Here is a 12,782-nt window from a genome sequence, read left to right as displayed (position 1 = left end):
GTGGCTGCAGACAGGATCTTATCATGGATCTCTGTATACAGGGAGCTCCCCCTAGTGGTGGCTGCAGACAGGATCTTATCATGTATCTCTGTATACAGGGAGCTCCCCCTAGTGGTGGCTGCAGGCAGGATCTTATCATGTATCTCTGTATACAGGGAGCTCCCCCTAGTGGTGGCTGCAGACAGGATCTTATCATGGATCTCTGTATACAGGGAGCTCCCCCTAGTGGTGGCTGCAGACAGGATCTTATCATGTATCTCTGTATACAGGGAGCTCCCCCTAGTGGTGGCTGCAGGCAGGATCTTATCATGTATCTCTGTATACAGGGAGCTCCCCCTAGTGGTGGCTGCAGACAGGATCTTATCATGGATCTCTGTATACAGGGAGCTCCCCCTAGTGGTGGCTGCAGACAGGATCTTATCATGTATCTCTGTATACAGGGAGTTCCCCCTAGTGGTGACTGCAGACAGGATCTTATCATGTATCTCTGTATACAGGGAGCTCCCCCTAGTGGTGACTGCGGACAGGATCTTATCATGTATCTCTGTATACAGGGAGCTCCCCCTAGTGGTGGCTGCGGACAGGATCTTTTCATGTATCTCTGTATACAGGAAGCTCCCCCTAGTGGTGACTGCGGACAGGATCTTATCATGTATCTCTGTATACAGGGAGCTCCCCCTAGTGGTGACTGCGGACAGGATCTTATCATGTATCTCTGCATACAGGGAGCTCCCCCTAGTGGTGGCTGCAGACAGGATCTTATCATGGATCTCTGTATACAGGGAGCTCCCCCTAGTGGTGGCTGCAGACAGGATCTTATCATGTATCTCTGTATACAGGGAGCTCCCCCTAGTGGTGGCTGCAGGCAGGATCTTATCATGTATCTCTGTATACAGGGAGCTCCCCCTAGTGGTGGCTGCAGACAGGATCTTATCATGGATCTCTGTATACAGGGAGCTCCCCCTAGTGGTGGCTGCAGACAGGATCTTATCATGTATCTCTGTATACAGGGAGCTCCCCCTAGTGGTGGCTGCAGGCAGGATCTTATCATGTATCTCTGTATACAGGGAGCTCCCCCTAGTGGTGGCTGCAGACAGGATCTTATCATGGATCTCTGTATACAGGGAGCTCCCCCTAGTGGTGGCTGCAGACAGGATCTTATCATGTATCTCTGTATACAGGGAGTTCCCCCTAGTGGTGACTGCAGACAGGATCTTATCATGTATCTCTGTATACAGGGAGCTCCCCCTAGTGGTGACTGCGGACAGGATCTTATCATGTATCTCTGTATACAGGGAGCTCCCCCTAGTGGTGGCTGCGGACAGGATCTTATCATGTATCTCTGTATACAGGGAGCTCCCCCTAGTGGTGACTGCGGACAGGATCTTATCATGTATCTCTGTATACAGGGAGCTCCCCCTAGTGGTGACTGCGGACAGGATCTTATCATGTATCTCTGTATACAGGGAGCTCCCCCTAGTGGTGGCTGCAGACATGATCTTATCATGTATCTCTGTATACAGGGAGCTCCCCCTAGTGGTGGCTGCAGACAGGATCTTATCATGTATCTCTGTATACAGGGAGCTCCCCCTAGTGGTGGCTACAGACAGGATCTTATCATGTATATCTGTATACAGGGATCTACCCCTAGTGGTGGCTGCAGATAGGATCTTATCATGTATCTCTGTATACAGGGATCTACCCCTAGTGGTGGCTGCAGACTGGATCTTGTCATGTATCTCTGTATACAGGAGCTCCCCCTAGTGGTGACTGTAGAGAGAATGTTATCATGTATCTCTGTATACATGGAGCTCCCCCTAGTGGTGGCTGCAGATAGGATCTTATCATGTATCTCTGTATACAGGGAGCTCCCCCTAGTGGTGACTTCAGACAGGATCTTATCATGTATCTCTATATACAGGGAGCTCCCCCTAGTGGTGACTGCAGACAGGATCTTATCATGTATATCTGTATACAGGGAGCTCCCTCTAGTGGTGGCTGCAGACAGAATCTTATCATGTATCTCTGTATACAGGGAGCTCCCCCTAGTGGTGGCTGCAGACATGATCTTATCATGTATCTTTGAATACAGGGAGCTCCCCCTAGTGGTGACTGCAGACAGAATCTTATCATGTATCTCTGTATACAGGGAGCTCCCCCTAGTGGTGGCTGCAGACATGATCTTATCATGTATCTCTGTATACAGGGAGCTCCCCCTAGTGGGGACTGCAGACAGGATCTTATCATGTATCTCTGTATACAGGGAGCTCCCCTAGTGGTGGCTGCAGACAGGATCTTATCATGTATCTCTGTATACAGGGAGCTCCCCCTAGTGGTGACTGCAGACAGGATCTTATCATGTATCTCTGTATACAGGGAGCTCCCCCTAGTGGTGGCTGCAGACAGGATCTTATCATGTATCTCTGTATACAGGGAGCTCCTCCTAGTGGTGACTGCAGATAGGATCTTATCATGTATCTCTGTATACAGGGAGCTCCCCCTAGTGGTGACTGCAGACAGGATCTTATCATGTATCTCTGTATACAGGACGCTCCCCCTAGTTGTGGCTGCAGACAGGATCTTATCATGTATCTCTGTATACAGGGAGCTCCCCCTAGTGGTGACTGCAGACAGGATCTTATCATGTATCTCTGTATACAGGGAGCTCCCCCTAGTGGTGACTGCAGACAGGATCTTATCATGTATCTCTGTATACAGGGAGCTCCCCCTAGTGGTGACTGCGAGGTATTTTGAGCTCTGTATTAGGCCGGGGTCACACTTGCGAGTGCAATGCGAGAAACTCACACGAGTCTCTCGCATCAATACCCAGCACTCCTGCCGGCACTCGGGACCGGAGCGTGTATTTCTATGCAGCTGAACACTCAGGTCCCGAGTGCTGAATGGCTATGTCGTGTATTGGTGTGAGAGACTCGTGCAAGTTTCTCGTATTGCACTCGCAAGTGTGCCTCCTGCCTTAGGACACCTCTGACCCTTTATACAGAATTTTTTATCTGTTCATTAAGTTTGAGAATGAAGAGGAATGTGAAGGATAATGCCTTCAAAAATGGTAGGTTAGACTCAAGTAGTCGTATATGGGTATGTTCCCATGGTCAGGAAACGCTGAGGGTTGGATGCTGTGTATCTCTGTATACAGGGAGCTCCCCCTAGTGGGGACTGCAGACAGGATCTTATCATGTATCTCTGTATACAGGGAGCTCCTCCTAGTGGTGACTGCAGATAGGATCTTATCATGTATCTCTGTATACAGGGAGCTCCCCCTAGTGGTGGCTGCAGACATGATCTTATCATGTATCTCTGTATACAGGGAGCTCCCCCTAGTGGTGGCTGCAGACAGGATCTTATCATGTATCTCTGTATACAGGGAGCTCCCCCTAGTGGTGGCTACAGACAGGATCTTATCATGTATATCTGTATACAGGGATCTACCCCTAGTGGTGGCTGCAGATAGGATCTTATCATGTATCTCTGTATACAGGGATCTACCCCTAGTGGTGGCTGCAGACTGGATCTTGTCATGTATCTCTGTATACAGGAGCTCCCCCTAGTGGTGACTGTAGAGAGAATGTTATCATGTATCTCTGTATACATGGAGCTCCCCCTAGTGGTGGCTGCAGATAGGATCTTATCATGTATCTCTGTATACAGGGAGCTCCCCCTAGTGGTGACTTCAGACAGGATCTTATCATGTATCTCTATATACAGGGAGCTCCCCCTAGTGGTGACTGCAGACAGGATCTTATCATGTATATCTGTATACAGGGAGCTCCCTCTAGTGGTGGCTGCAGACAGAATCTTATCATGTATCTCTGTATACAGGGAGCTCCCCCTAGTGGTGGCTGCAGACATGATCTTATCATGTATCTTTGAATACAGGGAGCTCCCCCTAGTGGTGACTGCAGACAGAATCTTATCATGTATCTCTGTATACAGGGAGCTCCCCCTAGTGGTGGCTGCAGACATGATCTTATCATGTATCTCTGTATACAGGGAGCTCCCCCTAGTGGGGACTGCAGACAGGATCTTATCATGTATCTCTGTATACAGGGAGCTCCCCTAGTGGTGGCTGCAGACAGGATCTTATCATGTATCTCTGTATACAGGGAGCTCCCCCTAGTGGTGACTGCAGACAGGATCTTATCATGTATCTCTGTATACAGGGAGCTCCCCCTAGTGGTGGCTGCAGACAGGATCTTATCATGTATCTTTGTATACAGGGAGCTCCTCCTAGTGGTGACTGCAGATAGGATCTTATCATGTATCTCTGTATACAGGGAGCTCCCCCTAGTGGTGACTGCAGACAGGATCTTATCATGTATCTCTGTATACAGGACGCTCCCCCTAGTTGTGGCTGCAGACAGGATCTTATCATGTATCTCTGTATACAGGGAGCTCCCCCTAGTGGTGACTGCAGACAGGATCTTATCATGTATCTCTGTATACAGGGAGCTCCCCCTAGTGGTGACTGCAGACAGGATCTTATCATGTATCTCTGTATACAGGGAGCTCCCCCTAGTGGTGGCTGCAGACATGATCTTATCATGTATCTCTGTATACAGGGAGCTCCCCCTAGTGGGGACTGCAGACAGGATCTTATCATGTATCTCTGTATACAGGGAGCTCCCCTAGTGGTGGCTGCAGACAGGATCTTATCATGTATCTCTGTATACAGGGAGCTCCCCCTAGTGGTGACTGCAGACAGGATCTTATCATGTATCTCTGTATACAGGGAGCTCCCCCTAGTGGTGGCTGCAGACAGGATCTTATCATGTATCTCTGTATACAGGGAGCTCCTCCTAGTGGTGACTGCAGATAGGATCTTATCATGTATCTCTGTATACAGGGAGCTCCCCCTAGTGGTGACTGCAGACAGGATCTTATCATGTATCTCTGTATACAGGACGCTCCCCCTAGTTGTGGCTGCAGACAGGATCTTATCATGTATCTCTGTATACAGGGAGCTCCCCCTAGTGGTGACTGCAGACAGGATCTTATCATGTATCTCTGTATACAGGACGCTCCCCCTAGTTGTGGCTGCAGACAGGATCTTATCATGTATCTCTGTATACAGGGAGCTCCCCCTAGTGGTGACTGCAGACAGGATCTTATCATGTATCTCTGTATACAGGGAGCTCCCCCTAGTGGTGACTGCAGACAGGATCTTATCATGTATCTCTGTATACAGGGAGCTCCCCCTAGTGGTGGCTGCAGACATGATCTTATCATGTATCTCTGTATACAGGGAGCTCCCCCTAGTGGGGACTGCAGACAGGATCTTATCATGTATCTCTGTATACAGGGAGCTCCCCTAGTGGTGGCTGCAGACAGGATCTTATCATGTATCTCTGTATACAGGGAGCTCCCCCTAGTGGTGACTGCAGACAGGATCTTATCATGTATCTCTGTATACAGGGAGCTCCCCCTAGTGGTGGCTGCAGACAGGATCTTATCATGTATCTCTGTATACAGGGAGCTCCTCCTAGTGGTGACTGCAGATAGGATCTTATCATGTATCTCTGTATACAGGGAGCTCCCCCTAGTGGTGACTGCAGACAGGATCTTATCATGTATCTCTGTATACAGGACGCTCCCCCTAGTTGTGGCTGCAGACAGGATCTTATCATGTATCTCTGTATACAGGGAGCTCCCCCTAGTGGTGACTGCAGACAGGATCTTATCATGTATCTCTGTATACAGGGAGCTCCCCCTAGTGGTGACTGCAGACAGGATCTTATCATGTATCTCTGTATACAGGGAGCTCCCCCTAGTGGTGACTGCGAGGTATTTTGAGCTCTGTATTAGGCCGGGGTCACACTTGCGAGTGCAATGCGAGAAACTCACACGAGTCTCTCGCATCAATACCCAGCACTCCTGCCGGCACTCGGGACCGGAGCGTGTATTTCTATGCAGCTGAACACTCAGGTCCCGAGTGCTGAATGGCTATGTCGTGTATTGGTGTGAGAGACTCGTGCAAGTTTCTCGTATTGCACTCGCAAGTGTGCCTCCTGCCTTAGGACACCTCTGACCCTTTATACAGAATTTTTTATCTGTTCATTAAGTTTGAGAATGAAGAGGAATGTGAAGGATAATGCCTTCAAAAATGGTAGGTTAGACTCAAGTAGTCGTATATGGGTATGTTCCCATGGTCAGGAAACGCTGAGGGTTGGATGCTGTGTAGATCCGCAAAGTCCAACTCGCAGCGTCCAGATGTTACAGCATAGTGGACGTCCACTATGTGTGCACCGGCACCTGTGGCTTCCCTGCGGAGACAGACATGTGGCGCATCTTTCCAGACAGCAGCATGTCTTTTTATCTTGTGTAGATGCTCTGTCTCCGCAAAAAAATAAATATCACCGTCTAATGTATTGGGCACGGTTATTCCCCGCGGTACAATGAACACATGTGGCATCATCTGCGTTCAATAGCCGGCAGCGCTTTGGATGGAGCGGACATGTGCTGCGCTGCTGATTACTGACCTTGGGGACGTAGCCTAAGACATTATGAAAGAAAGTTGCTTAGTTCTCTTATCTTCAATGTATAATTTATACCAAAGCTTTTCACTTCTTCACATTTTTGCCTAGTGATGAATATTGCTATTGCAATTAGCTAAAAATCCAAATGACCAACTCTCAGGTTAATGTGAAAAGTCTGAAGCTCATGAACATAGAATGGGTCAATGTAAGAAATGGCAACGTTTATTGAAAATGTTACACATTCATGTGTGTAAATCTCAGTAGTGAGGATTGTGAGCAGCGATGGCGTCCTCCCTGGGAGCTTCCACCATTGCTCCTGGTGACCCGACGTTTCTCTCCGGTGCATCCACTGGTAACAATGTGACGGATCCTTATAGAGACTTGGCCAGTTTAATTTCTGGAGAAAGCGTCAAAGACACATTGTAGACAAACTCTTCCCCGTCTGTGTCCCGCCCTCCGGTCACTTTCTGTGAGACGATTGTCTCCTGTATTTTCTGGTTTTGGTGCCTTGAAGGCGTCTTGGTCCCTTTTCTCTTCCTCTTCTGATGTCTCACCGCTGTCATCCATGATTATCACCTGGTCCTCATAGGAAGCTTCCTGCTCAGGACTGTCGGCATTTTGATTTCCAGGATTTGTCTTTTTACAAAAAGAAACAAAAGCAAAACAGTAAAACAAAGGTCAAATAAAGGCAAATAAAAAAGGTAAAATCTGGACATAAGTGGAGACTGGCGAGAAGCTCAGAAGTTTCTAAAGCATTAAAATATAAAAAGAAACGATTATAAGATCCTAGTACATATGTGCAGCACAATGATCATTGTAAAAGCAAAAGGAAAATGGCGGAATTGCATTTTTTTCACCATTTCTCCACTTTTCTGTTTTTTAGTACATTATATGCCAACGTGATTGAATTTGTGAGTCTTGGAATAAGGTGCACAAAAAAGGCAAAAAAAAAACCCATTCACTCACGAATAGGATAGAGATGCCAACCCCTTTTATTACAAATCGTCATTACTTTGGTTCTGGTTAGCCCCTTTAAGGATTCCTTCTCCCTGTATGTAGCACAGTAATTAACATATTTCTTCCTCGGCTCTCGTTACTCGGGGGTGGGGCCATGTAATAGCTGGTGGGCGGAGCTTAGTGTTTTGTGTTCTCCCCCAGGGCAGTGAGTGTCCCAAGCTCACAGTTACCAAGGTAAGAAACAGACAATGATCTCACCCCCGGGGCGACCGCGAGGCAGATGACAGACAGCGCCGCCTCCTGATCCTTCTCTTCCGCCGTGCAGCTCTTCTCCAGCTGGGGGGAAATAATATTACAGAAAAGTCACTGGAAATAGTTATTACATTAAATTGCTAAATATATAGTTTTTTTTCTCAAAGCCTTTACATAAAATGAGTCTTACATGAGAGATTACTGCCACGAATAAAGGTCTTACCCCTCCAAGGAGAAATTCACAGCTGTCAAGGGTTTCATTTTTTGACTTTTGACAAACAGTTTCTTTAATGGTGAAATTTGCTTGTTTTTCTCCCATGGGCCCCTGAAATGAGAAGAGAATTCGGTAAGATCTGATCCATTATTATTATTATTATATATTTAAAGGGCACCGTTCACCTGCCATTAATATGTGTAATTTCCCATGGTGTAAACGTCGCCATTCTCCTGAATCCATTGATGTTTTCCTTTTATTCCTGCTTCTCTCCATTCATATTGTCTCCTCTTCATTTTATATAAATCTAGCATTGTTAGCCAAGTGGGCGTGGTCATCAATACCTCTATGTGGGAGTGATCTTTATATCCACTCCTAGCTGGCAAAAAAAAAAATAGATTTATATGCGAAGAAGAGGGGACAAAATCTCCAGAACGGAGAGGAGCAGGAACAACAGGAAAACATCCCCGGATTCAGGAGAACGGCGGCAATTACACCAGGTAATAAAATTATACATTTATGGGAGGTGACGGTTCCCAATTAAATGAGTTATTTTATGAAGACCTGTCCTCCACAGGTTGGATCCAGCACAGGGATCAGCCGATCACTATTAGGCCGGCTCCATCTCCTGTGTTCAGACGATCAGACGTTTTCCCGGCAGCAATCCTTCTACATTATGGCTTGTTGTAAATGTGCCGATCATGATTGACATCGGCATCTAAGAGGTTACGCAGCAGCTAGACTGCCCTATGATAACGCTGTCACCTGTAGGGTGTGGAGGGGGATCAGCCATATACACATCATATGTCGAGTTACATGACAGCAAGCAGAGGTATTGTAATTACAGGATATGTATGGGACACAGGTAACTTTTCATCCTACCAAGAATAACTTAATAACTTGGGATCCCTTTGGGATCATTTCTGGGGAATCATTGAATTATCATCGCCTGATCCATAGAGAGAATTGATACATTGTAACTTTATCTTTGGATCATTTCCAGGGAATCATTGAATTATCATTGCCTGGTCTATAGGGAGAATTGATACATTGTAACTTTATGTTTGGAAAATGTTACAAACTCTTCTCAATTACTGGAAACATTTCACCAGGGAAAACCCAGAGAACTGATGTGGACGTGAAGGATCTCGTGTTTGTAATTGCATGTAGAAAAGCCGCGGAGACACCATCACATGTTTCTCAACGCAAGCAATGAATAGCCAGGTCTTTCACAGGGAAGGAACAACCACGGGAAGGGCAGCATCCAATAAAGGAAAACCACCTATGCCAAAACATGGTATCCATCCACAGACAGCTGTTTCGGGGTGTTTGCCCCTCATCAGTGTGGAGTAGGAAACTGGCTATTAGGAGCAGTGCCTGGTGAAAAGACTATAAACATAAGGATGAATGACCTCGGGGAGATCAAAACATCCAACACCGCGGAGACACCATCACGTGTTTCTCAACGCAAGCAATGAATAGCCAGGCCTTTCACCGTGATGGTGTCTCCGCAGCTTTTCTACATGCATTTGCATATTTCCCATAATTGATGGGGGCAGTGTTCTGGATCACTGCGTTGAGAAACACGTGATGGTGTCTCCGCGGTGTTGGATAATAATAATAATAATAATAATTTTATTTATATAGCGCCAACATATTCCGCAGCGCTTTGTTTTGATCTCCCCGAGGTCATTCACCCTTATGTTTATACTCGTGTTTGTAATGACGGACGTCTCTGATTTCTGCTTCACTGTCTTATGTGCCAATGAGGAAAGAGCAAAATATGATGATAGAGAATGAGATCTGCAGAGGATCACTGGCTGGATCCCGTGGGATCTACTCACCTCCTTGTAGTCATATTCATATTTGTAGAGTCTAAACATGACGTCCGAATGGGATTCTCCATTGTAGAAATAAACGGCCGCCATTATTAGCTTCAAGGGACTGTCTTGTGGAAAGGTTGGCGCTGGTGGTCTGGCCAGGACCATGGTGGCCAACACCAACGGTAGAAGGAGCTTCTCCATGCTGCTTCTGTCTTCTCTCCCAGGAAGGTGCGTGTGGTCAGATCTCCAGAAGACGCCGCCTGCCGCTCCGGCTCTAAGCTCCTCTGTTGGCACAAACAAGATCTGCTTCTTTCAGAGCCACCCGAGCGAGACCTGGTGTACGGAAGGAACAAAGGCGGATTAAGAGGGCAGAAATAGCCGTCACCGGTTGTCCGTGGCAAATTGGCCAAATATTTGATCTAAACGGACGACCAAGAAGGTTTACACTGGGAGAACATGGTGTCCAGCGAGCGCTGACTGCAGCATTGGAGGAAATGGGAAATGTCTTGGTTTCCCAGAAATGACCCCAATGTTACATGGTTACAAAACCCTAAACCTTAAAGGGGCTTTCCACTTCTTGTTTATTCATTGAGTATAAACTGACTATAATGTGTGCAACCTGATGGGACATCCAGCCACCAGCTGTAATCTGTGGGGAAGCGATCACATTCCCTACAGCGCCCCCAAAGGGCAAGTGAAGTATTACACTGTGACCATTCAGATTATGGGATGACTGTGTAATGTAGGACAGGACAGGTCGTCCGGAAAGAGAAACCTTCTACGTAACTGCTCCGCACCCTGCTCAAGGGGGTCTGAACAGCGGACCCTTCTCCATCAACTCAAAAGTCGGATTCACTTTATAAGAAGGTGGGAGGCATTATTACTATGAAGAAGCACTGGGGAGTTATTATAAGGAGGCGCAGGGGGAAATAATTGTTATAAGGAGGCGCAGGGGGAAATAATTCTTATGAGGAGGCACAGGGGGTATATAATTATTATAAAGAGGCACAGGGGGAAAATAATTATAAGGGGGAACAGAGAGAATTATTATTATAAGGAGGCACGGGGAAATAATTATAAGGAGGTACAGGAGAAAATAATTATTGTAAGGAGGCACGGGGAAATAATTATTATAAGGAGGCACGGGGAAATAATTATTATAAGGAGGAACAGGGGGAATTATTATTATAAGGAGGCACGGGGAAATAATTATTATAAGGAGGCACAGGAGAAAATAATTATTGTAAGGAGGCACGGGGAAATAATTATTGTAAGGAGGCAGAGGGGGAATAATTATTATAAGGAGGTACAGGAGAAAATAATTATTGTAAAAAAGGCACAGGAGAATTATTATTATAAGGAGGCACGGGGGAAATAATTATTATTAGGAGGCAGAGGGGAAAATAATTACTATAACGAACCAAAGCAGGAAATAATTACTATAAGGAGGCACAGAGAGGAAATAATTGTTATAATGAGGCACAGGGGAAATAATTATTATAATGAGACAAAGGGGGAAATAATTGTTATAATGAGGCACAGGGGAAATAATTATTATAATGAGACACAGGGGGAAATAATTATTATAAGAAGGCAGAGGGGGGAATAATTATTTAAGAAAAACATAAACCTGAGCTGGAGTATGACTTGAAAGCATGCATGATGTAAATGCATGTTCACACTGGCCACGGAAAGAAACAGAACCAAAGAAAAGACAATGTGTGCATATAGCCTAATGAAAATAAGTAAAAAAGCCAGTGCATTAAATAATTAACATAGGGTATTTAGTAAACACTGTTTTTGATAAAAAAAAAAAAGCCTAAAGCTGTCTCACCGCGACAAGGTGTACCCAACTGAGACAGTAACTACATTCTCTAATGTTAAAGCCTACCTAGTGGGAATAGTGGCCGCGAGTCACAGGGTCCCAACTGGACACCCAGATATATATGAACTGTGGGCTATTTGTACTGAATACAGAAATACTAAGGAAAAACAGAAAACGGAGCTGGAGTAGGACTTGTATAATGTAAGACAAGGTCACACTGGCCATGAAAACAGGCACAGGGGAAAATAGCTATTATATGGAGGCACAGGGGAAAATAATCATTATAAGGAGGCGCAGGGGAAATAATTATTATAAGGAGGTACAGGGGAAAATAATTATTATAAGGAGGTACAGGGGAAAATAATTATTATAAGGAGGTACAGGGGAAAATAATTATTATAAGGAGGTACAGGGGAAAATAATTATTATAAGGAGGTACAGGGGAAAATAATTATTATAAGGAGGCACAGGGGAAATACTTATTATAAGGAGTCACAAGGGAAAATAATTATAGGAAGGAGTAGGTATAAATAATTATTATAAGGAGGCACGGGGGGAATAATTATTATCAGGAGTCACATGGGAAATAATTATTATAAGGAGGCCCAAGGAGAATTAATTATTATAGGGATGAGTAGGGGTAAATACTTAATATAAGGAGGCACAGGGGGAAACAGTGGCGTAGGAAGGGGGGTGCGGGGGGGGCGGGCCGCCGGGGGCGGGCCGCCCCGGGCGGCACAATGCGGGGGGGCGGCACAATGCGGGGGTGAGTCAGTGGCGTATCTAGGGGGGGAGCAGCCGGCAGGGGGGCGCAGTCGGGCCGCCTAAAGCGGCGGTCCGCAGTGTCTCCCCCGGCGGCTGCATTCTGTCACCCCCCGCACTGGGAGTCAGCTGTTCTCTGTGCCGACTGTCAAGCTGACAGCCGGCACAGAGAAGCTGCGGCGCGCCGGCTCCCAGTGTTCAATTGTACTCGTATCTGAGATGCGAGTACAATTGAAGCTCTGACTGCCGGGTCAGAGCGACGGCAGCAGCGTGATCAGGTCATGTGATCACGCTGCTGACGTCACTCACCTGCGCGGCAGAGCAGACTCAGAGGCAGAGCAGGAGGGATGCAGATCGGTGGTAAGTGCTCCTGTGGAGCTGAAGACACCGAACCGAAGGTGCAGGGGGGGAATTTACTGTGTGGGGAAGGGGGGCATATATTGTGGGGGGGATTTACT

At 46.5% G+C, this 12,782-nt stretch overlaps 1 protein-coding gene across 1 annotated transcript; it reads right to left on the bottom strand.

The window, feature by feature from the left end:
• Positions 1 to 6,544: 6,544 nt before the first annotated feature.
• LOC143783357 (uncharacterized) lies at positions 6,545 to 10,070 on the bottom strand. Its single transcript, XM_077271761.1, has 4 exons — positions 9,759 to 10,070; positions 7,924 to 8,025; positions 7,707 to 7,784; positions 6,545 to 7,127 (listed from the first exon to the last, which is right to left on the bottom strand). Exons 1-4 carry the CDS (start codon positions 9,936 to 9,938, stop codon positions 6,882 to 6,884), a joined length of 606 nt encoding a protein of 201 aa, XP_077127876.1. The 5' UTR covers positions 9,939 to 10,070; the 3' UTR covers positions 6,545 to 6,881.
• Between the last annotated feature and the right edge of the window lie 2,712 nt (positions 10,071 to 12,782).

The sequence above is a fragment of the Ranitomeya variabilis genome, chromosome 6, assembly GCF_051348905.1.
Source record: "Ranitomeya variabilis isolate aRanVar5 chromosome 6, aRanVar5.hap1, whole genome shotgun sequence".
Lineage (NCBI taxonomy): Eukaryota > Metazoa > Chordata > Amphibia > Anura > Dendrobatidae > Ranitomeya > Ranitomeya variabilis.
The sequence above is the reverse complement of the archived record's forward strand: the minus strand, read 5'-3'. Positions and strand labels throughout refer to the sequence as shown.